We start from the raw sequence: 26,805 nt of genomic DNA on the forward strand, positions 1-26,805 counted from the left end.
TCTCTTTCTGTTTCTTTTAAGCCTGCAATCCGTTCAGTGTGTGTAAAGACTAACTTCACTAGCTACACCGTGCCGCCTGAGCAAAGGTTCCTAGTTTTCTAGTCTGGCTGTTATATTTGATTTCTGATCTGACTTCCATATTCACCGTTCACTTCTTTCCTGATCTGCATGATATCTGTCTCTGACCTTGGCTTGTTCCTGACCACGCTCCTTCCTTTGCTGCCTGCCTTGACCACCGGCTTGTATCTGACTATATTTGACCTCTACTTATCGTGACCTTGTCCTATACCTGACCCTTTGGTGTTGCACACCGATGTCACCTTTGACTCCTGGCCAGCTGTCACCTACACCAGGATCACCTTGAGAAGTAGCGACTCGGTAGTCCGTTGGCCATTGGACTGAGCCGTAGCATAGTCATGTGACAATTACATGCAATGACACTTCCTTGGACCTCGGTTTCCTAGTCCCCTTTAAAAGACTCAAGCCTTCACCTAGGACTATCACTACGCATATAGGGTTGTCAGTTTGAAGCACACTCTCCTATAGTAGCCCCTTTTATGTTTTTTTATGTAGTTTTTTTTATATATTATTATTACACTTTAATAACGAATACACAAAGTTCCATTTTTCCCTGTATCTCGGGATTTCGCTTTGTACTTCACAGAGTCCCAGCATATGCTTTGTATAATATGGTCTCATTGTTTTTGCTGTTGAGTCACGAGCACAGTTGCCAATGTATAAGCCAACATAGACGGAGAGCGATGTAATTATTGTGTTTTAGCTATTCACTTCCATATGGAGGATTAAGAAATCAAGTGTTAGTGACATGAATACTTACCCGGTAATTTCTGCTAAAGTGAAAACATTTGTGTCATTTCTATTAATGTTGCCTCTTCATTCTGCCTTAAAGGGGTTGTCTACGATTAGAAGAGAAGGGTTTAGTTTGTCCCCCATTGTTGTCTATGAGTTGTTAGCCCCATTGAAACATTTAAGGGTCAAGTATCAGATCTGTGAGGGGTCCGACACCCAGATCCGGCAACGGTTAGTAGCAGCGAACTGAGGTTCCTTGGAACCACCAGATAAAGTGATCTCTAACAAAAAACCAAGGTACCCTGTAAATTTGGGTGGGTTATTATTGTGTTGGAGCCTGGGCCCACTGGAGGATCCTCCATTACTCTGGTGGGCCAGTCCGACATTGCTGATCAGGAGGGGACACAGACTTTCGCTTCCGGCTCCATCCCCTGTATAGGTTCCATTGCCAGATGCTTCATTTGAATGGGAGTAGACCTGCAGTTCTTTGGCATGGCCATTAGGCAGGTGGTGGGGCCATCTGTTTCGGCTCCATCCACTTTATGGTTTTGGGTGTAGAGTCTTGGTCAGAAAAAAGGGAATGGACTTAAACGTGACATAAGGGCCATGATAACTATTGAAGAGGCCACAGCACTCCCTGGATCACCATAGCCCCTCCATTATGGGGGTTGGACTCTCACCAATAATATGTTGAGCCATCCTTATATGACTCCGGCGCTCCACATAACCCTTGAGGCCAAATCCAAGGAATCATCACTGACCTTAGGGTGTGGGACATCAGCCATGGGACAGAAGAGGACATCAAGGGACAGTCGGACACCACAAGGATGCCCAGTAGACATAAGGCAAGGTGACTGTTGCGTTGTTGCACCACCCCATGGTTTGTACTTATTATATTGGTGAGACCCCAGAGTATAAGAGTCAATTCACAAGGCGAAACTCCTCTACCTTTTCCTCTGCCTGTTTTATCGCGCGGCTAGCCGCAATGGGATGCCCGCTCCTGATAAGGCCCATATGAATGGAGAGGGAGTCTTGAGCCGGGGACGTCGTGGACGGAATCCATGACGAGATCGAGCAGGGCGATTCTTTTTTCCGCTTCTCCGACTCCCATTGAAGACAATGGAAGTCAAATTTGGGTGGAATCTGCTCTGGATACATGGGTGGAATCCACCGCCAAATCCAGGACAAAGTCCTCTGTGTATTTCATGGGTGAAGAACCTCAAAAGTTTTGGAATGAGTTCAAAACTTTTTGAAAAATTCAGGTTGAATCCGGTTCTATCCGAATCCGGTTCACTCATGTCTAGCGTCCATGGTTTATTTCTGGCAATGAAGACTAGAGAAACGTAAATCCATCAAGATTTGGTGCGACCTTTGCCCTGTAGAGGAAGAATCTTGGAAGGGATCATCTGGCCTGAACTCAACATCGTCGAGTCTGTCTTGGACAACATGAAGAGAGAGACGGATTGGAGCAAACCGACATCCACAGATGGCGGTGGGAACAACCTCCCCATGATGGAAGGCAAAGGGCAAAGGTCACACTGAATATTTTCTCCATTTTGATAATTGCCAAAAATAAACCATTAACCCTTCTGTGTCTGAAAGCGTTCTTACGGCGCACAATCTTTTCCACGGTAATGGATGTGACGGGGGGACTTAGGCCCTCTTGGGGACTCCAGTGACCCCGCTACCATCCCCTATGGCTATACCCCGGGCCACGTAATACAATCCCTAGTTTTTTTGCTGTAACAATCTACTATAATATAATATAACTTGTGTTTGTCCACAGTAGTCATTTTTCGCTTGCAAAATTGATGTATTCTTGGGCGCAACAAGCAAACGCACTTCTCCCGCTGTAGACTGTTTACCTAGGCTGACATGGTATTTAGACATGTAGTAGCTTTGCAGACGGCCATTCATCACATAATCAAATACATAAGAGGGAGGCAGCGCGCCCGGCACAAGCGCAACTCGCCTGCTCGCACTGTTTGCTCGGGCTCCATCTGCTTTCATTTTTTTTTCATTTTCGGTTCTGAACAAGCATTTGTGAGCGCCATAAATATTTGTGAAATAATGCAGAACACAATGTTATAGAAGCCCCCACCTGCGGAGGGGAGAGGCGGCTGCTCATGCTCCGGGCACATGTGGCGTACACACGGAAATCACACACAGTCAGAGAACAATATCGGGGGGATTTACAGGCGTTTAGAAAAATCTGACAATATAAAGGAAATGTTATGGGACATTGATGCTTCATATTATTATTATTATTATTATTATTATTATTATTATTATTATTTTTGTTATGTGTATTATGAGGTTCTGCAGCAGCTGAGGTGTATTATGATGTTCTGCAGCAGCTGAGGTGTGTATTATGAGGTTCTGCAGCAGCTGAGGTGTGTATTATGAGGTTCTGCAGCAGCTGAGATGTGTATTATGATGTTCTGCAGCAGCTGAGGTGTGTATTATGAGGTTCTGCAGCAGCTGAGGTGTGTATTATGAGGTTCTGCAGCAGCTGAGGAGTGTATTATGATGTTCTGCAGCAGCTGAGGTGTGTATTATGATGTTCTGCAGCAGCTGAGGTGTATTATGAGGTTCTGCAGCAGCTGAGGTGTGTACTATGATGTTCTGCAGCAGCTGAGGTGTGTATTATGAGGTTCTGCAGCAGCTGAGGAGTGTATTATGATGTTCTGCAGCAGCTGAGGTGTGTATTAGATGTTCTGTAGCAGCTGAGGTGTGTATTATGAGGTTCTGCAGCAGCTGAGGTGTGTATTATGAGGTTCTGCAGCAGCTGAGGTTTGTATTATGAGGTTCTGCAGCAGCTGAGGTGTGTATTATGAGGTTATGCAGCAGCTGAGGTGTGTATTATGAGGTTCTGCAGCAGCTGAGGTGTGTATGATGATGTTCTGCAGCTGCTGAGGTGTGTATTATGATGTTCTGCAGCAGCTGAGGAGTGTATTATGATGTTCTGCAGCAGCTGAGGTGTGTATTATGATGTTCTGCAGCAGCTGAGGTGTGTATGATGATGTTCTGCAGCAGCTGAGGTGTGTATGATGATGTTCTGCAGCAGCTGAGGTGTGTATGATGAGGTTCTGCAGCAGCTGAGGTGTGTATTATGATGTTCTGCAGCAGCTGAGGTGTGTATTATGATGTTCTGCAGCAGCTGAGGTGTGTATGATGATGTTCTGCAGCAGCTGAGGTGTGTATGATGATGTTCTGCAGCAGCTGAGATGTGTATTATGATGTTCTGCAGCAGCTGAGGTGTGTATTATGAGGTTCTGCAGCAGCTGAGGTGTGTATTATGAGGTTCTGCAGCAGCTGAGGAGTGTATTATGAGGTTCTGCAGCAGCTGAGGTGTGTATTAGATGTTCTGTAGCAGCTGAGGTGTGTATGATGAGGTTCTGCAGAAGCTGAGGTGTGTATGATGAGGTTCTGCAGCAGCTGAGGTGTGTATTATGAGGTTCTGCAGCAGCTGAGGTGTGTATTATGAGGTTCTGCAGCAGCTTGATTGTTGTGATATTTTCTATTATGTCTAATATATCTAATATCTTATTACCCAGAGTTCTGCAGGACATCAGACATCATAATTCCTAAGGAGACTTTAGAAGCTATGAGTGACAGCAGAGTTCCCCTGTAATAAATACTATATTATTTTATATTGATCTGCAGTTCTACATAAATAAGTGAATGACAACTTGACTCCATGTTGTATTTCCGATGAACCCCCTCAGGATGGAGACTTGCAGAGGCAGCTCAAGAATGCTGAGGGTGTTGAGCTCCACATTATTGTAAAGTTATTTCCAGTTACTATAGGTCGTCATTGTCAGATCTCAGCAATGTATGTTTGTTATGTTATGTTATGAGAAGGCTTAGAGCTATGAGCAGAATACAGTGATACATGGTTAGCCGGCTTCGTCGTAATATGAAGTCACTTCACTAGCAGATGATAGTTCCGCCATGTCCCTTGGTTTGTACCATGTCCTTTTCTGTGGATGATGTGGCTCTATTGGTTTGGTACAGATTTGACTTTGGGCTAAACCCAATAGTACCTTCCCTGGTGTTCATCCTATAACCCTTATGCAGATCTGGACTTCAGTGCAGGGAAACCCCAAGTTGCTAAGCCAGGAGCAATGTTCATTAGAAACATCAGGCAGAGGTCAGGGCTGGTGACAGTCGGTGTAGTCAGGAACAAGCTGGGTCAGTATTAGGACAGAAGAATACCTATGATAGACAAGATTGAGGTCAGGGCTGATAGCAAACAGTAGGTGTAGTCAGGAACAAGCTGGGTCAACATTAGGACAGAAGAACACATACGATGAACAAGATCAAGGTCAGGGCTGGTGGCAAACAGTAGGTGCAGTCAGGAACAAGCTGGGTCAGTATTAGGACAGAAGAACACGTACAAAGGACAAGATCAAGGTCAGGGCTGGTGACAGTAGATGTAGTCAGGTAAAAGCTGGGCCAACATTAGGTCAAAAGAACACATATGAAGGACAAGATCATGGTTAGGGCTGGTGGCAAACAGTAGGTGTCATCAGGAACAAGCTGGGTCAGTATTAGGACAGAAGAACACGTGCGAAGGACAAGATCATTTTCAGGGCTGGTGACAGAAGGTGTAGTCAGGAAAAAGCTTTGCCAATATTAGGACAGAAGAACACGTACGATGGACAAGCACAAGGTCAGGGCTGGTGGCAAACAGTAGGTGTAGTCAGGAACAAGCTGGGTCAGTATTAGGTCAAAAGAACACATATGAAGGACAAGATCAAGGTCAGGGTTCGGGACAGTAGATGTAGTCAGGAAAAAGCTGGGCCAATATTAGGACAGGTCAGGACTGGTGGCAAACAGTAGGTGTCATCAGGAACAAGCTGGGTCAGTATTAGGACAGAAGAACATATACGATGGACAAGCGCAAGGTCAGGGCTGGTGGGAAAAAGAAGATGTAGTCCTTTACACTTTTGCAGGCACCCGTGCACCCCTTCACTGAGGATGGAGAAGAATACCTTGGCTTCAGTGCGCATGCGCCAGTAAACTATACTTCCCCAGGTTCAGTAAAGAGCTGTGCCAATCTAGGACCACCAGAGGAGAGTCCAGTGCGTTATTGGACTCCTTTCTAGGTAAGGCTAGGTTCCCATCTGTGGACCCCTGAATGGAAACCTAATCCGCATAAAAAACCAGTTACCTTAGGAAACCCGCGGACCCCATAGACACCTCAACCTGTCCGATTTACTTTGACTCACACCAGAAAACTGACCTAAGTTATAGACAAATATTCCAGTCCGCACTCCTGAGATTCACTTAAAAATTAGTCTTTAATTGTCCATATAAAAATGGGTAAATCCAATGTAAAAATTATATGTGACAGTGATAAACACAAAAGTGCATTTAAAAACCCAAGAACTGGCTGACGCGTTTCTGGGTATGCTGTACCCCTTAGTCATAGCCTAACTATGACTAAGGGGTACAGCATACCCAGAAACGCGTCAGCCAGTTCTTGGGTTTTTAAATGCACTTTTGTGTTTATCACTGTCACATATAATTTTTACATTGGATTTACCCATTTTTATATGGACAATTAAAGACTAATTTTTAAGTGAATCTCAGGAGTGCGGACTGGAATATTTGTCTACTACTCGACCTTTCGTCTTTCCTTGGAGTCCGGGATTATTCAGCCGTGCACCCTGAAGATTGGTGAGCCTATGTTTTAAACTTTTTCTTTTTGCTTCACACGTTGACCTAAGTTATACCTGGAATCGGTGTTAGTCCCCAACCAGGCAAGTGCACGAGATTTCCGGACATACACAGAGCCTCTAGCGTCTATGGATTAGGACTGTTGTAGGATACATCAGTCTTAATAAATTCCCCCTTCGTTCCGCTTATCACCACCAGATACACAACTCCATTGTTTACAATTCATTTTTCAGAACTTTCCCTTTGAGTCAACGTCTCCTTCAAGTCCATCATCGGTTAAATATGTTGTGATGATATAGACACCTACATTGGCATTTCACTGATCCCAGCTTTCTGACAGATTTACATACATCAAACAAGCCTGTAGGATGTGCCAAAATGTCTTGCATTGAGGGCAGTGCGCTTGGGAAGGTGTGGGAGATTTGAGATATGAAGGGGGATGACCGGAGAGGGAGTCGATACGAGAGAGTGGGAGATGTACCGTGTGGAATCTTATGGTCTGCTGTCGAAAGTATCTGAGCAAATCTATTAATATAAAGGGCATCTAATTTATAGATGGCGTCTATTTATACATTGCAAATTGGCTCGAAACTTCACAAGATCATATGGAGAACTGAAACAAGAACAATGAAAAAAATAAATAAAAAAAAATCCAAAAATTGTCATTTTATTTACTAGTGTTGGCAAAAAATTTGGTGTTCTATAACAGATAAAATGTATACATTAATATAAAAAAAATTAAAATTTTTGTAGTTGACAATGATAAAAATTTTCTAAATAAAATGAAAAAAAACAAAAAATGAATTAAAAAAAATTCGATAGACAAAATGTTGGTGTTCCATAACAGATAAAATGTATACATTAATATAAAAAATTTAATTTTTTTTGTAGTTGACAATGATAAAAAAAAATTCTAAACAAAACAAAAAAAATTTCAAAAAAATTTTAATTTTTTTTTTCTTTAAGTGTTTTTTTCACTTAAAGAAAAAAAAAGTTAAAAAAATTTCAAAAAATTCTTCATTCAGAATCATTTTGTGTTTAACATCACCCCATACTCCAGGAAGGAAGGCACATGGTATCGGTCCAGATTTTATTTTCGATTTTCCAATTTGGACATGAATTTCAACAAAAGATTTTAATTCCCATTTTAAAAATCCCCAGCGCTATTCTCCTAATTTTATTGATCTTGTAACTATGATGAAAGAATGTTTTTCTTCTTTTCCATTTCTAAACAGTAATGCTATTTATGGCTTTCTGGAAAACTTTAATTTTTTTCTAGACGTAAAATGCTCCCCAGATGACTTTGTCATAAAGCGGCCCGTGGTAATCACTTAGAAAAGTATGCGAAGTTTACAACAATAATTAAACGCAGCTTAAGAGGAACGTTTCTCTAATGATTAAGTTGTCTTAGAAAAAAGGAGAACAAAAATTGCTTTCCTAGAAAGATTTTCTGCTGAGCTTCTGCTGTCAATAAGCTTAAAGTGTAACTCCGATTCTAAAGCTCTTTTCAGAAATGACAGAAATGAGTAGTAAGAAACGTAATAGATCTTATTAAGGTGATCTGTTTCCTTCTCCACGTATTAAACTGCTCTCCTGCTCCATTTGTAACTTTAGTCTGTGCACTCCTAGCCTCTTATCTACAACCTAGCAGTGTTAAAGGCAAGGAATAGCAGAATGTAACACCAGAAATTATTTGAGTGCTTTTTAATATCCCCCTTGCCTCTTCGTAGACTAGCAATATATAGAAAGCAATAGAACCGCACACTACAAAACAAAGAGGTATGGGTGCTAGCAGACAAAGAGTCCTGCGACTCACGTACAGTATAGATAAATGCTGCTGCACACCGTATGAAGGTGAAAAAGTGAAAAAATTTTATTGGTACATATACGCCTAGATCATTGTAGTGAACATAACGTTTCGGTCATTTTCGACCTTCCTCAGATAAGATCTAGCAACAAGCAGATATTCCTCTGCGCACTCTGCTTGTTGCTAGATCTTATCTGAGGAAGGTCGAAAATGACCGAAACGTTATGTTCACTACAATGATCTAGTGCTTTCTTTATGCTTTACAAACCAATACGGTGTGCAGCAGCATTTATCTTCCTAGACTAGCATGAAGAAGGTAGCAGCCTGAAAAGTTTAGAAGGAAACCGATTTTTTTAATAAGATATAGTACAAAGTTTCACATATATATATATATATATATATATATATATATATATATATATAGTGGAGGTACACATTAAGGTTCATAGATTTGTATAGGAAACCTAGACGTGTTTGACTCAGCTTAAGGCTAAAGCCCCACATTGAGGAAAAACAGCATTTTTTTTGTTTTTTTTGTTGCAGATTTTCTTGCGGTTTTTTGAGCCAAAGCCAAGAGAGGATTGAGCACAAGGTAGTTAAGAAATATAAGAACTTCTTACATATTTCACATTCTTTTTGTAGCCATTGTAGACTTTGGCTCAAAAAAGCACAACAAAATCCATGACGTTGGGCTCAGCCTAAGCCTGGGCCCCAATATTGTGGAAACACATCTTATTTTGTTGCCGTTTTTTGAGCCAAATCCAAGAATGGTGCAAAAAGAATGGGAAATATACAGGAAGTTCGTATAGTTCTTCCTTCTGCTGAATCCACTCCCGGATTTGGCTCAAAAAAACGCAACAAAATCTGCAACAAAAAAAGCTGCGTTTCCGCAACGGGGGGATTCAGCCTAACGCAGTTTTTTGTTGTTGCAGATTTTGTTGAGTTTTTTTAAGCTAAAACCAAGAATGGCTCAAATGGTGGCCATTTTCTTGTAGCGCGGGCATGCGCCGTCGGCCCTGCCCAGGCCCGATGTCTGGCAGGGTGAATTCAGAGCCGGAAGACGCCGCGGGTAAGCTGCACGGAGAAGACTTCTAAAGGTAAGAGAAGAACCAGCGTTGATTGGCCGACTGTATAGCATTCGGCCAATCAACGCTGGTTCTGAATCGAATTTTTCCATTCGAATAGCGAGTGGTACTCGATCGAGTACGAGTATTTCGAATACCGTAGTATTCAATTGAATACTACTCGCTCATCTCTAATAGAGAGTATAAAAAAACGGTGCCATGTAATTTTTTAAAATTGTTTTTGATTCTATTTTTTGTTAATTTTTTTTAGATTTTTTATTTTTTTTGTTATAGATGTTTTAGAAGAGTTGGGTGGAAACCAGTATGGCTGCCACTACAAATTCTACTTTCAGTGTTACCTAGACCTGGCAGATTCCTAAAAGCCAAACCTAAACCCAAAAATCCAAAAACTACATGACCATAACGAAACGGGAGGCTTTTATAAGCCATATCTGCTGGGTTTTTTTTTTTACTGCCTGTTTTCCGATTTTGATACTGGAAGTCTTCTTTAAGTTGAAGTCTTATTTCTTTCTCCGACAAACATAAAAGTTCATGTTGGGACTCAAATCTGAAATCTTCCCAAATATTTAACATTTTTATAAGAACTTAATATGCAAAACTGTAACACAATCTCCTTTTATCCCTTCCTTCATTTCCTCCCCGATGTTCTCCTTGACGATTATCTCCACCATTTATCCATAAAATATCTGCATTAATTACCCCAGTAGAAAACATTCGCCTCAGTGTATGAACAAGTTCTTGGCCCAATTCCCCGATCTCCATTAGTTATGGTGATGTTTCTATTTTTTTAGGCTATTCTTCTAGGAGAATTCATGATATATAATCTTAGAGGATAAGAAGATGTCTGGAAGACGTATACTGAGCAACAAAGGAATCCATGTGACTTTCATAAGTCATACTCAGTCAACATGGAGGAGTGTATGGTGTGTATAGTGGCTCTGGCAACACGTAATTCCATCGGGATACATTTGGAAGATCAAGATCATCATCTACGTAGCAAGTCAACGTTTTCCAATTTAGTGAGGGTGTATCTGTTGTTTTAGTGGAAAAGCCAATCATCTTTGGCCTTCATGGTGTCATGGCTACAGAAGCATGGACAACAAACATGGCAACTCACCCCATTAATTTGGTTTCTACAGATAAAGCGAATGCCATCAGTATGGATTGACGTTCTACTCTACGTGGACACTGAGCCAATGTGGACTCCACCACTTGTGTTTTGTGCTCTTGTAATAGTAAGTATGTATTGGTCCATGAGGGTCCTTGGGTCCACCAGACAAAATTCTCATTCTAGGGCTCACCCTCCACCAACCCCTAGGAAATATTTGGCAGTACCTTTCAAATTTGCATGCATTCTCCTGAGTTTAGAGCCTGGGCTTTCTGAAGGATCATCTTATTATTGCGTCAGAGCCTGGGCCTTCTGAAGGATCCTCTGGTATTCTGGAGGGCCAGTCCAACTGGAGGTATTGTTGGTGCTAAGACCATGGTGCCCACAGCTAAGATCTTAATGGGTTCTACATTATGATGCCAAAATTTAACTCCAAGGATGGAAAGACTTGATGTTTTTTTTATCTTTTTCCACATCCTTAGCATGGCCCTTGGATTGGTAGTTGATGGATTTTCTCCCAAAATAAGCTGTATTCACTTTATTTTTTAACTTATTGTCGCATTAAGAAGTTGTCCACTTCTAACCCTAGGAAAATATGCACAATTTTCAATGAACCCTACCAAGACTGAAAAATCTCCAAAGGTGAACTGACTTGGATTCTGACATTTTTTAGATCAATAGGGTCCTCTCAACTAATCGGGTTATAAAAGAGTTAAGACATATTTATAGAACTTGGAAAACTATACATTTTTAGCAATGAGCAAACGGGTTTGGCTTTTCAAAAACTTTTGGGTTTGCGTAGTATCACGACATCAGTGCCCCCTATCGGACTGCTGAGACCTGTGATTGGGCTTCAGCATTCACGTGGGCGGTCACGTCTAGAGTCATGATATCATCTGAAGAGTCCCCAGAATACAATAAGTTCCCTTATAGTTCGTGACAAACTTACTGAACCCAAAAGGAATCTTTGGAAGGAACCACCCAAATCCGAACCATCAGAGATTCACCAATCTCTAACCACCATCAGAGGTTCACTGATCTCTACCCACCATCAGAGGACGAACCATAGAGGTTCACCGATGTCTACCCATCAGAGGACGAACCATAGAGGTTCACCGATCTCTACCCACCATCAGAGGACAAACCATCAGAGGTTCACCAATCTCTACCCACCATCAGAGGATGAACCATAGAGGTTCACCTATCTCTACCCACCATCAGAGGACAAACCTTCAGAGGTCCACCAATCTCTACCCACCATCAGAGGTCCACCAATCTCTACCCACCATCAGAGGTTCACTGATCTCTACCCACCATCAGAGGACGAACCATAGAGGTTCACCAATCTCTACCCACCATCAGAGGACAAACCTTCAGAGGTCCACCAATCTCTACCCACCATCAGAGGTTCACCGATCTCTACCCACCATCAGAGGACAAACCATCAGAGGTTCACCAATCTCTACTCACCATCAGAGGACGAACCATAGAGGTTGACCGATCTCTACCCATCATCAGAGGACAAACCATCAGAGGTTCACCAATCTCTATCCACCATCAGAGGTTCACTGATCTCTACCCACCATCAGAGGACGAACCATAGAAGTTCACCGATCTCTACCCATCAGAGGACGAACCATCAGAGGTTCCCCCATCTCTAACCACCAAGCAACTAAAAGGGTTATTTATGAGTTTTTAAGTATTTTTCAAGTGTTTTGTTTTTCAGGTTTTTTTTTATTTTGAAATTTTTGTTCTCACATAGTTTTTTCCTGCGTTTCCTTTCTGTAACGTTTGGTTGCTGCCTTCTTTCTCTGGAATGCAGCAAAAAATGTCACAAAAACATCCTCTGTGTGCAAACAACCGAAAGGAGAACTTTGGTAAAGAAGATGGAGGGGTATAGTAGGAAGTAAGTGTTGTCTTCTGACCATCAAATTGCTCTTGTAAATCCATGAATGTCGGAGCAGCTTTATTCTTGGGAGGTAAATGCCCTAGGCGGACAATTAAGTACACAAACGTTTTTATGTATCTCTATGCGTGATACGCCTATGGTATACAACCTACACATGTTGCTGTCATAAGAAGATGAATGATTGTTGACCTAGGTTATGGTGATAATATTTTCTCCGGGATCATACAATAGTCCCCCGTCACACGTCGCTTCTGGCAATTGTTCCCATGTCATTACTTTTGTTAAGGCCACATTAAAAATTAATAATCGGCATTAATTACCGACATGAGTTTTTTTTCCTCCTCCATCTACTGAAGATTATAGATTATTAACCTCTGTCCGCGACTTCGTCTGCAGGCTGTTGCCATTGATGATCCGCCTATACTCAGCAAATTGCTGCCGTCGAGGGTTTGCCTGCTCTAGCGTTTTGGCAGCTCTTAAGCTGTCCTGCTGCTGAACTTGTCCTTCACATCATGCCTGTGATTGTTCTGGCATCTCAGCAGCTCGCCGGGACGCCATATAATGAGCATGTTGTTGGTGTTGATGATCCACCTGCTCCAGTGCTTCGACAGCTGTCAAGCTGGACTGCCGCTGAACTCGTTCCTCACGCTGTGCCCGTGATTGTTGCGGCATCTCAGCAGCTCGCCGGGACGCCATATAATGAGCGTGTTGTTGGCGTTGATGATCCGCCTACTCTGGTGTTTCGGCAGCTCTGAAGTTGGCCTGGCACTGAAATTGTTATTCACACCATGCCTGTGATTGTTTCGGCATCTCAGCAGCTCGCTGCGATGCCAGATAATGCATGTGTTGTTGGCATCAATGATCCCCCTCTGCTCCACTTGAGGAGAAGTCTGTGACTTCTAGCTACCTTCATAGCTCTCATTGTTTGCGACAAATTAGATTCTCTTTTTCTCGGCATGTTTAAAATTGACAAAATGCCAATTTGGATTAAAGATCTTTGCCCATGTCAGTGTGTCAGCAGTGCCTGGAGCAGATCAGATAATATGCAAATGTATGTACACTGAGGGTTAACGTGTGTTTACACAAAGAGATAACAGCCATGGAACCTGAAATAATGCTGCTGCGGGAGAGTGTAATATAGTATGTGCACATAAATTCATAACAGTCGTGAAACCATGTCATTTAATCGAGGTTACAAACTATTTCAATTTCATTCAGTCGTTTTTGCGTGATTGGGAAACAAACACGCAAACATACAAACATACAAACTTTCACATTTATATTATTAGTAGGATAACCCATCAGTGACTATGCTAGTGTCCGTAATGGGGCAAAAGGGCATCGGGTCCCAGAGGCTCCGGCCACGTAATTTCTTTGCATTGCAATCACGTCATTGACTAAGCCTACAAGATTTACTGCAAACCCAAGAGAGGTATTGTAGAACATAAGGGACGCTCACCGCCTTCACGTACTTTCCCAGCACAATCATCTTGTTCTCTTCTGCTTAATATTGCAATTTTCCATAAAAGGCTTAAATCCAACACTAAAAAACACATCTCCATTAGTTCCATATAACAGGAGGGGGCTAATTTTACTAAGGCTCTTCTGGCAATCTACCGTTAGCGTTATGAAATAGTAGAAACGAAAATTGTCGGTACCAGAAAGCATGGCCAGAAGTTTAACCATTTCTTCCAGTTTATGATCCCACTGATATGAGTGATGATTGCTTATTTTTTCTTTGTTTGTTGCTTTGTTTTTAGGAAATTTTCCTTGGCGACATCTATAAAAAACTGGATCGAGGAATTGCAAATTATACTGATGATTGAGGAGTGTAAAGCCATAAAGTTCTTAAAGGAGTCGTCACACCACACGAATGGGGTTGAACTCCAATACCAGACATAACACATGGACAAGACTTGGGATTAGGGTTGAGCTGATCTTGAGATTTCAGGATCGATTTTAAAATTCAATTTCTGATCATTTTCCAGCCGATCCCGATCGTGAAATTTGCTCGATCTCCGATCGGAATACGATCCTTTCCTATCCCGATCGCTCAACCCTAGTCAATGCTTCTCTTTTAGGGTTGATCCGATCTTGAGCTAACCTCCAACCTCAATCCCCCTGGAAAAGATCAGGATCAGAATTCCGATCGCGATCATGAAATTTACTCAATCCCCGATCAGAATCCGATCTTTTACAATCCCGATCGCTCAACGCTACTGGGGAAGTTTTTGGAAAAAAATCTTTCCAGATAAGTCCTTTATATGTGGCTCTCAAATTACCCATTTTATCTTTCTGTTATGGTCTTAAGCAAGAGTGTACACTTCTAAGGGGTCTTCTAGAATATATCTACAGGAGGTCTCCATACTAAAGTCTTATGACCTGGCTAATAAGAAGAGGTGCTTGGAGAAATGACCACAACTGGGTGAACTGGACTTGCCATAGGGTAGACTAAGCCAACAGAGCAGTATGGCCAAACTAGGGTAAAGGAACCCACATTGTCTCCATAGGTCAGAATCTCAGAGGTGAGTCCTACAGATATACAAGATATATTTTTGGCAGAAATGTTAATAGGTCTCCAAAATGTTTAAAACCAAGCTAGTGTCTTAAACCACTTCAACTTGTCTGGATTTCCAAGGAATCACCTGATTTTAAAGTTCCCTCATCCAGTCACATGACCACTGGTGGTGTCCACCAGATCTGTGAACAAGAACCCAGTAGACACATTGTCATGTGCAATATCTTCTTCCCCTTAGCCTACTCCCCAACCCAATCTTCCATCGTTCCCATTTTTCTTCCAACTTCCTAATTTTTTTGACATTTGATCTGCTCTTCATATTGGTTCAAAGTTACCCAAAAGTTTTGCCAAGGGAGGAAGGTCCACCACCATAACCACACTGGTATACATTCAAAACGAGGAATGGAACCGTACACAGGCCACCACCACTGTCAAAGATTACGACTTATGATTTTCTTATATAAGTAAGTCTTCCTCTACGACATGACCAAGTACACATGTCCATAGGACTCAGTTTTGTCCCATAAACAACAGGTTTCCTGAACACCTACACAGATTCCATCTCCTCTAACCACATGGTATGTGAGCTGCTACACGCCTGGTGAAATTTATTGGACCTCCTGGAGGATAATGCAACGTTTGACCTTGGACACTTGACTAACCTCCCACAAGCGTTGCCAGCACATATTACACTCTTGGCTAGCCTACAGCACATGCCAGAGCCCTAGGGGTCATTTCAAGCTGCAGCTGCAAAGGGGAATTCCAGTTGATGTTTTCATGTTCGTTGCGACTGGTGTTAAATACCTTTCAGAAACGGCATTCGTATTGTAAAAGTTTCTCCCTTGTCCAAGCCGCATACATAACATTTATCTCTACGATGGTAAAGTCGTCGGTTTGCGTAACATCCTTGGAATTGATGCGTCTATATTAGGTCCTCGCTATCAGACGTTGATTTTCCATAAATGGAAAACTTTTACTGAACCTACGGATGATGGTCATAAATCATGAGAGCCCACAGTGTTACTGTCCATATCAGGTTTACTGGAGGATGAGTAGAGATACTGAGAATGAATAGGAGTCTAAATCTACTCTAACTAAAGTCCTCCAACTATAAAGGATTGTCTAGTTTAGCAAATATTGAGTTAATAAAGGAAAGCCCCTTCTTCAGGATCTTAAGAGCAGTTAGAATGATCATCTCTTGCTCTGGAGGACCTGCCCTGTCCTGCATTACATAGGCAAACCATTAATTTGAATGGACACGGTGTAATACAACATTTCCCCTGCGGAGGCACTGCAGGAAAATTGATCACATGCTGCCAGCTTTGATAAATTGATCAGTTTCAATCTCTGGATATTATGGCAGGAAGACACTGCATTTAAAATGTGTTTTTGCAAAATTTGTGACTTTATCCTGTTTTTCACTGTCACGGCCACTTTCCTGGAAGGGGGTGTGGCATGGATGGCACGCTAGATTTATTATCATTTGCGGAAAATCATCCAAGCCTATATGATCCCTGAAATCTACACAAACTACAATCTGGGCTAGATTTCGGTGTGCACCAATGAGATGTGCCCACTGCCGTTGCGGGGATATGAAGACTGATATTACATGTGTTGTCTTCAGAAATCTCCTCCAATGGGATGAGATAAATATCTCAAAACCCCTGCAAACAACAGACATGTTGCCATTGGTTTACTGTATAGACAATGTTGCCATTGATTTACTGTAATGGCCACATGTCATGGAGCATTGGCACCAGAGTCACGGAAGATTGTTAAGATATCAGCAAAGGTTGTATTGGGTTGGACAAGTCCAAGGCTGTGGAGTCGATGAACCAAACCTCCAACTCCATCTCCTCTATTTTAACACAATTCAACTCTGACTCCAGAAGCCAAGGCCTTAAAGATCCTCGAAATTCACTAAAAATCTAGAAAATTCCTATGAAAGTAAATATGTAACAAACTACAGCTAAGTGTACAATATCGATAATTGTATAATAAAGTTGCAAATTTTGAAGCTGGAGTCGATATTAGAGATGAGCGAGTAGTATTCGATCGAGTAGGTATTCGATGGAATACTACGGTATTCGAAATACTTGTACTTGATCGAGTACCACTCGCTATTCGAATGGAAAAGTTCGATGCAGAACCAGCATTGATTGGCCGAATGCTATACAGTCGGCCAATCAACGCTGGTTCTTCTCCTACCTTTAGAAGTCTTCTCTGTGCAGCTTCCCCGCGGCGTCTTCCGGCTCTGAATTCACTCTGCCAGGCATCGGGCCTGGGCAGAGCCGACTGCGCATGTCTGCTTGTAGTGTGGGCATGCGCAGTCGGCTCTGCCCAGGCCCGATACCTGGCAGAGTGAATGAAGAGCCGGAAGACGCCGCGGGGACGCTGCACGGAGAAGACTTCTCGGAGGATACAGCCTGAACCTTACTCGTGGACTCGGTAAGTATAATTTGATCAAATGTTGCCTACCCCTGAAACGAGCATTTTCCCCCCATAGACTATAATAGGGTTCGATATTCGATTTGAATAGTCGAATATTGAGGGGCTACTTGAAACGAATATCGAATCTCGAACATTTTACTGTTCGCTCATCTCTAGTCGATACGTTTTTTTCCAACACCGACACCCTTAAGACCTTTATGGCCACCAAATCTTAGTCATAGTGTCCCACATATAAAATTTTACATAACTCAATGTCAACCAAATTTTAACCAACCAAATGAGGTTGAATTCAATTAAAACCTGGGTCACTCATATAGGGTCTTCTCACCTAGCAAGGTCTGGAATTGCCGCTCAAGTGAATGAGGCTGAGTTGCAGTACCAGACGTGGCCTCTGGACAAGTGTGGCGCTCTATTTTGAGGAAGAGAGGGTGCTTTAATATGAAAAATAACCATAAGCAGCCTCTCAAGAAAAAAATAGTTTATTACCATCTCTGATCATACATCATTTATTTCATTGAACCCTGAAACCCGTGAAATGCCATTGTACAATTTGCTGTTGGATGTGAGTAAATCATTTGCGTTTCGTTCCGATATCAAAAACATCTTTGATACATTATCTTTAAGAACAAACAATATAAAACGAGCCCTGAGGTTGTGATTTTTTTTTTTTTTTGGTTTCTCACTATACATTCGCGAAAGAGCACACGTCAACTTTCCGCGTCATCCTCTGCGTCATATAGCGGTATGAACGTGATACATTTAAAGCTATACATTCCCTTTTTTTTTATTGGACAGCAGCTTTTTTTTTTTTTTCTTAAAGGTACCTTTACATAAAAATATGCCTCTGAACACGACGTGCGTGCCGCCTAGTTATTATTGTGTGATTCAGTCGTATAGGTCACCGAGTACGGAAATTGCTTACGTCATATCTTTAAAAGCACAGCAGCAGCAGCAGCGAGATTGTCAGTAACGTGCGTCGCATAGGAAACGGTCTCACACAATGTAAAGAAGTCCGCCCATTAAAAAAAATAATGAGCTCGGCTAGTCCTATCCTTAGAAATAAAAAAAATGTGGTCTTACTTTGCTCCCTACTCCATGCATTGCACTCAGCTCTGTGGTAGCCACACACATTACAGTAAATGAGCTGCTGGAGATCTATAGTACTCCGTTGTACTTAAGCTTGTCTGTGCCGTACGTTGCGCCAGACGGTTCTTTATATATTACAAAGCCTGCTTAAGATCGTTTGGAGACGTTTACGAGAAAATTAAGGGTTGTTTACTCCTTCGCCCCGCTCCTTCGTTCCACATGTTCTTCCATCTCCAATTTCAACATCATACGCTTTAATAGTACATGCATTCGGACTCTTTGTGACATGTCTACTAGGCTCACGAGGGGGGTCACACTTCCGTGTGGTGCGAGCTGAATGACGTAAAACTGCCACGTTGGCTTCGGCTGAACTGGCAGAAGCTGGCTGCTCGGCTACGCCGGCCCCTGTTTTCCGTCTTGCTTCGTTGTTTGTCGTGCATGATAAAGTTTTCAATGAGTTGGAGTTTTTTGTGCTCTTCTTTGAGGAAGACGTTGACGATCATGCTCTTTTCTTTCTTGATTTGTTCACTTATGTCCTTTGGTATGTCGGGTATTAACCAGTCCACCACCGCACTCAAGAACATGACCAGGTTCTGGAGGAAACAAGAACAATTAGATATGGTTATTGGGGGTAGGCTGGATTGAATGTATCTTAAAGGGATTTGCCAAGAACGTTTTTTCTATTTATGACCATAAATATCTAAGCAATGGGGGCCAACATGGATCAGTTGTTCAAGGCCACTATTGATGCCCATACTATACATTTCATGGAGCTGGAAGCCAATACTTCTGGTCCATATTTAGAGGTCGGGTACCAGTTCTGTAAGTCAACTCTCATTGGCTTCCAAACACTATACAGGCAACAAAGTCATCTGCTTCTGACTCCTTGCACTGTATTGCATGGGAGATGCAAGTGACCCCAAAGAGCGGATCCATCTGGGGTTACTTCTCAGCCCCCTACCAAACAGATACTTAATGTCTGAAGATCCATCTTTGGGACCACTGAATTGATAATTCATAAATATTTCACAAACCAAGTATATTAGTAAATTTAATTCATATTCAGAAACCAATGAAAAACTTTTTGTGTTGGTGGACATCCCCTTTAGACCTAGCTTACCTTCCTGTAAGACCTTCAACTAAGTTTTATGTATGACAGTGCTCTTCTCGAGAGACTAATATGACCATGGAAGGCCAACAATGGTTTAGTATGATAGCGCTCTTCTCGAGAGACCAATATAACCCCAGGGAAGGCCAACGATGGTTTAGTATGATAGTGCTCTTCTCGAGAGACCAATATGACCCCAGGGAAGGCCAACGATGGTTTAGTATGATAGTGCTGTTCTTGAGAGACAATATGACCTATGGAAGGCCAACAATGGTTTAGTATGATAGTGCTCTTCTCGAAAGATCAATATGACCCCATGGAAGGCCAACAATGGTTTAGTATGATAGTGCTCTTCTCGAGAGACCAATATGACCCCAGGGAAGGCCAACGATGTTTTAGTATGATAGTGCTCTTCTCGAGAGACCAATATGACCCCAGGGAAGGCCAACGATGGTTTAGTATGATAGTGCTGTTCTTGAGAAACCAATATGACCCCATGGAAGGACAACAATGTTTTAGTATGATAGTGCTCTACTCGAGAGACCATTATACCCCTTGGAAGGCCAACGATGTTTTAGTATGATAGTGCTCTTCTCGAAAGACCAATATGACCCCATGGAAGGCCAACAATGGTTTAGTATGATAGTGGTCATCTCGAAAGACCAATATGACCCCATGGAAGGCCAACGATGGTTCATCTCGAGAGACTAATATGATCCCATGGAAGACCAACGAAAGTTTAGTGTCCACAATTGAGCCTAAAAAGTTGGCCAAATGATTTTAGTCAGGACACCAGAGAGCTTAACCTGTTCTGTATTGGAAAAAGCTAAAACTCAAAAAATTGGACCAATGCATTACACCTATAAAATATTTCCACCATTTATTCCCTAAGTTTCCTTCTCCTCCGTAACCTCTCTAGTTAGCAACTGATTAGATGTGTTTTTGGCTTCTACGATCAGGTAATTTTACCGAGACGTTCAACTATAAATAGCCTTAAATTTACGCTTCTAAACTTTCCCTAATGCAGTTGGTTAAAAAAAAGGAAAAAATTGGTGATTATAGGTAATTATATGCAAATGACTAGTTGTAGTCAGAAACAGATGTTTGCGAAATGGCAGGATCGAGCTTTTTGTTTAAATATGGTATTACATTTCACTTGGTGCACAGATACTTGTCCCACTTCCGAGTATGGAGTTTTTACAATACAAGGAGGGAGTAGCGTGATATTCCTGATTTCCATGGAATCGCATGTGCTTGAAAGCAAGAGAAACCAAAAACTTCTTTGGTACAATCACAAGAATCAGGTTACTTAAGTTACCCATGGTGTTCACTCATTAACTCCTAAATTAAGTGCGTTGACCCGTACCAACCAATCAGATCTATGCTTTTATCTGTCTGGTGGAAGAGCCATGATCAAAGGCAACGTCTGATTGGCCACCGTGGTCTAATCCAAACTTTGTTACTGATGTGCAATCTCGTAAATATCTCTATGGGAGGGTCAATCTGCAGGTGGCTAGGCCGGGACCACATCAGGGGTAGGGTCACGAGCTCTACGATTTAGGAGAATGGAAAATGGATATTTTTGAGATTTGCTCAAATCACCTCAATCATAGATGGAAGAATAAAAGAACCAGAGTTCTGAAATTTTTGCATATAATAGACTTTAATTTACATTATCAGGGTTTAAAGAGACACCACATGTAGAAACTTTTTGGACAGAGTCCTTCTACAGGTAGTACAGCTGGAACGTATCGCCTAAAAGTGCCTCATAGAGATGAGCGAGTAGTACTCGATCGAGTAGGTATCGATCGAATACTACGGTATTCGAAATACTCGTACTCGATCGAGTACCGCTCGCTATTCGAATGGAAAAATTCGATGCAGAACCAGCGTTGATTGGCCGAATGCTATACAGTCTGCCAATCAACGCTGGTTCTTCTCCTACCTTTAGAAGTCTTCTCCGCGCAGCGTCCCCGCGGTGTCTTCTGGCTCTGAATTCACTCTGCCAGGCATCAGGCCTGGGCCGAGCCAACTGCGCATGCCCGCGCTACAAGAAAATGGCCGCTTTGACTGTAAGCGGCCATTTTCTTGTAGTGTGGGTATGCACAGTCGGCTCTGCCCAGGCCCAATGCCTGGCAGAGTGAATTCAGAGCCGGAAGACGCCGCAGGGACGCTGCACAGAGAAGACTTCTCGGAGAATCCAGCCCGACCCTCACTCGTGGACTTGGTAAGTTCAATTTGATCGAACGTTACCTACCCCTGAAACAAGCATTTTTCCCCCATAGAGTATAATAGGATTTGATATTCAATTCGAGTAGTCGAATATTGAGGGGCTACTCGAAACGAATATTGAGTATTTAACTACTCGCTCATCTCTAGTGCCTCACTTTTGTTCACTCAAGGAATCTGATCCTTCCACTTTGAAATTGGTGGAGCATTTACTATAATTTCACCAAAACTGAATTATTTTTCAAGACCATTTTTGGAGGCTTCACCTAACCCCTCACTTGGATTCCTTGACTATCTTGTCATCCATTGGTAAGTCTTACTAGTTGACAACATTTCATGGTACCATGACCAAAAATTTGGAAGCCCACCAAACTTCATTGTCTATTATTCATGAAAATGTCAGGTTAAAACTTTTTGAAATTAAAACAAAGACCATAAATCTTTCCAAATCATGCAATGGGGGAGATTTCACAAGAGCTGTTCGATTCATAAAATTCGATTGTGACTCGCTGCCAAAAACTAATTGTCGCCAATCATTCCTGAGATGTCTGTGGTTTCTGACATGTTTGGTTGGGTTTGGGACTCTAACCTCAAGATTCCAGCTAATAAAATATTACATTGGAGGGGACTAATGAGTAAATATGCTAATAGAATCATAAATCTCCAGACACTTGAAAATGATGGATTTGTTGAAATTATTCAGTAACTTGGTAAAACGTGTAAAGAACCGGCCACTTTTACAAGAAAGAAAGAGCTGGAGTTCATTATCAAGTGCAGTAACCTGGGGGCAAAGTTTGCACTGACTGATTCAGTCAGCAAGAACATTGTGATCTTAGAGTAAATCCACATAATGGGAGGAATTTAAGAATCTAGTCAAGTCAGTTTTCTGGTGTAAGAGTGGTGCATTTTTGAAAAAAAAATTTAAAAAAATTGCACCATTTTGTCAATTTTCTGACCTGCTTGCCAGTTTTTAGAAAGCACAAGGGTCACGGCTGGGCAACGACTACTCGACCCAATAGATTTACTATAACTCATGCCAAAAAATTGGCAAGTTATACCTGAAATCTATATCAGAAACAAGGGAAAGGGGCCAATCTTACTATATGTGGATGTCCTGTTAACCAACTGGCCCTAATTTGGGGATTTTCGATAACCCTACTGGTCATGGTGTTTGGTTTTCCTATTAACCTATTCTACACTATGAGGCCTCTCTTGCCAACATTTTGAGAAATCCTTCTCAAATGAATGCCAAAACTTTTGGATTCACCAGAATCTGAAATTTGGGTGAAATTCTGACCAAATTATGGAAAAATTGAGTTTCTTTCCTCCAACTCTAAGACTCCTCATACCATCTACTGTTTCTATGAAGAAGAACCCTCCAAGAAGACCTACAGCACTAACTCTAGTAAGTAAATTTCCTATTCTTTTACCGACACTTGTATATAGATTTCCTCTAATCCAATTAGTGCTAGTTTTTTACAACCTTACAGGCCCTCACATGTTAGTAAAGTTGGACAATGTGTATTGTTGACTTCAATGGGTTGGGTCATGTATGGGAGACTTCCAACTCTTCATCAAAGGAGATAAAGATTGGGCAGTTGGACCTCTCCCACATTTGGGAAAGCCAATGTGTATATGAGGGTACTGGGTAAGATAGCTCTCAGTTAGGGTTGAGCGATCGGGATCAGGAAAGATCGGATTCGGCGATCAAGCAAATTTCACGATCGGGATTGGGATCGGAATCGGCTGAAAAATGATCGAAAATCAGATTTTGAAATTTCAAGATTGGCTCAACCCTAAAAGTGACTTTTCCTATGGCGAAGCATTGATAGGGAAAGATCGGATCCTGATCGACAATTCAGCAAATTTCACGATCGCGATCGGCTGGAAAATGATCAGAAATTGGATTTTAAAATCGATCCTGAAATCTCAAGATCAGCTTAACCCTACTTATGAGATAAGATAAGATAAGATAATCCTTATGTTTGTTTTAAGATTTACAGAGATTGACATGAGCAGATAATGTCTACAGTCAACTCTTGGCCCTATATAGTCTTACCTGAAAAAGAATAACGAAGGCCAGCCGCACGGCCAGGACGGTCCAGTATTGTTTCGAAAAATCGTATTGATTCGGAGACCAAGGAGGTTCCCGGTAATCCTTATATCTACAGAGAAAGAAGATGAAATTGAGCGTAGATGTTTAGAAGACGGTACAATTATAATATGATCCTATCTGGGTCTCCTTAATCAAGACAGAAGACTGAAGACCGAAGATTCCTCCGAAAAATTGTTTACTTCAATTAATCTCTTGATCAAGGCAATTTTGCTTTCAATGAAATACAGATGGAGGGAGGATGTTTAGGAATTCTATTTATCCGGCTGCATTTTAATGAGGAGAAAATTCACCCTTCAGTCTATACAGAGTATGTGTGTATCAATGCTACGTTACATGTTGATGACCTCCAATATCACCAAATGATGGAACCACCATGGGTTCAGTGTTGGTGTAGATCGGGGATTCTATTGTAACTTGGGCAAAGCTCTTTAGGAATCTTTTGTACGTTTTTAGCCATGGACATATCTTTTGTATTTTGTAAGTGCCTCACCCTACAGTGGTTCATAAAATAATATTACACGGCGTTGGATATGGAAACGACATGTAAATATGATGTCACGGCTGAAATAAGCAGAAACTTGGGTTTGCATGAAATGTGCTGACAGATATGCAGGACAGTTCTTGTCTAAACTAGATGTCATTCATTCCTCATATGTCGGGGCAACGGATAAATGTAATTATCCGCCTCAATAAATATTACAGGTGCTAATAAAGGTTAGAGAACATCTCAGAGGGTTGAGCTCCAGCACCGAGGTAATGAACCTCTAGAACAGGGTGTCTTGGCTTTGGGATGAGCGTTACGTAACCAAAGGGATTCCTCCAACTTATGACTTTAAAGAGGTTCTCCAAGACAGGGTATATCCCACATAAGGGGAACAGGAGAGAATTTTGAGGGGGTCTTGAGCCTAAATTTCCTCTCGAAAATATTTGCTCTAATCTGTCTTCCATTGTTTTCAATGAGAACATTGAAGGATATTGCTGATAGACTCACCACTGAAACCACATTGTGCCGATGAAACCCCATGGTATGAGGTCATCAGTGTACAAACTAATGGAACAAAACTGAGATTTGGCTTCAACTTTCTTTTGGAGTTCCACAAAGCTGGGTTTTTAGAGAGGATTTTGAGATGGAGGACCACCTTAAAATGCTGGAGTCGAGAAGGAATTTTTTTCCCTGAAATGATTCAATTGGCATAAGCCTCATGAGGTTTTTTGCCTTTCCCTGGAACTGTAGGGCTTGTAGGGTTATAGGTTGGACTTGATGGACTGATGTCTTTATCCAACCTCATCTACTATGTAACTATGGAACCTCAAAACCCTCTCAAAATACCTCCATGTGAATATACCCTTAAAGAGAATTTCCAGGATTTTGATACTATTGGTCTGTTCTTAGGATAGGACATTAATATCAGATTGGTGGAAGTCCTAATCCTGCTGAGTTCCGGTGAGTGCTCAGTCCAGCACATCTCCATATGAGGTAACTTGTGACACTAGGCCCAACCAGTATAGAATGTCTGGTATTGTACCTGTTAAATGGTGGAGGTGACCATCGAGGCCACTAGGAGTCTGTTACCCACTAGTCTGATATTGATGGCATAAGGATCGACCATCGATGAGACTGGTGGACAACCAGCACTTGGGAAACTTGATCCAAGTAAATGGGACTGAGCTGCAGTACTAGGCACAACCACCAATACAAACAATGAAGGGCCCATTTGTTCTGCTGATCATTGGGGTCCTATTGGATTTGAAACCATGAAAGGAACAACTCATCATGTTTTTAGCTTAGGAAGATGTGGATTGGTTTTCCAGGTGCTTAAAAGGAGCAAACATCCTAGAAATGCTAAGCGGTGATATTACTCTTTATAACGGGACTAGAGGAGAGGCACTGCCCAAAAAGTTCAACTATCATACAAGGGGTAGCCTCACTGCAGGATAATATTCTCATTAGGAGAACAGTAGTGGCTTTCCGTAGGAGAGACTATCAATATCATTGGTGTCAAACCCCAAGCACCCCCACTGATCATCTGTTCCCAGCAGCTGAAACACAGAGAACGGAGCAGGAAGTAGACAGCTCCATTTCCTGTCACTGCAGTTTTGCTCCCGATCAAGGGAATAATAGCTGATCTGCAGTACTAGGTCTGGCCACTACACAGGAAACAGCGCTATCTGCTTCCTGCTCCATTCTCTATGTACCAACTGCTCCGAACACCTGATTGATCGGGAATCCAGATGTCAAACCTCCACCAATCTGATATTGATGACCTATCCTAAGATTTTGACCTCAACATTTTTATCTCCAGAAAATCCCTTTAAGTTCTTATTAAAAATGACCCCATGATCGGACTCAATTATCTCAATTGGACAAAATGAAGTGGCGATACATATTAATGGTTAATTTGGCCTATACAGTGTGACGGAGCCTGGCTTTCACGAGCAGTCCTTAGGAAATTACTGTTAACATGATATTAATTGAGAGGAACGTCGAAAATACAACATTCGCAACATCAAGAGGTGACTGTGAGCCGTAGTTTTTATTTTTTTCGACAGATGGTTTTAATAGTGTGTCTGATTTGCCTTATCCTGGAGGGATTGAGTCACAAGTCTTATTGTGCTGCTACTTTAATTAATGTAGGTGTAGAAGACTGGTCACGTGTTTTGCGGAAAACAGGCGGTGCCCCATGGAACAATTTACCGTGGGCTTGAAGTTAATTATAGAAGTCTATGCAAAACCCATCACATCAAACCTAATTATAATTATAGTCCTGTCAGCCACACACTGTCCGATCTGGAGTCACTTGAACTCCTATAAAAGAGGATTATGAAACAAATGTTTGGGGATTTTTTTCGATTTTTTTTTTCAATTGTAGCTGCGAGTTAAAGGGAAATTAGT

The 26,805-nt window shown here is 41.8% G+C and overlaps 1 protein-coding gene across 1 annotated transcript in view; it reads right to left on the reverse strand.

The window, feature by feature from the left end:
- Window positions 1–17,862: 17,862 nt before the first annotated feature.
- ANO2 (anoctamin 2) overlaps window positions 17,863–26,805 on the reverse strand; it is a 136,635-nt gene continuing 127,692 nt past the window's right edge. The window contains exons 24-25 of the mRNA XM_075275073.1: window positions 23,856–23,961; window positions 17,863–19,052 (exon numbers count right to left, since the gene is read on the reverse strand). Of these exons, the coding sequence (XP_075131174.1) occupies window positions 18,771–19,052; window positions 23,856–23,961 (388 nt within the window). The 3' untranslated portion in view covers window positions 17,863–18,770. The remainder of the gene's footprint in view (window positions 19,053–23,855; window positions 23,962–26,805) is intronic.

The sequence above is a fragment of the Leptodactylus fuscus genome, chromosome 5 (assembly GCF_031893055.1).
Source record: "Leptodactylus fuscus isolate aLepFus1 chromosome 5, aLepFus1.hap2, whole genome shotgun sequence".
NCBI lineage: Eukaryota > Metazoa > Chordata > Amphibia > Anura > Leptodactylidae > Leptodactylus > Leptodactylus fuscus.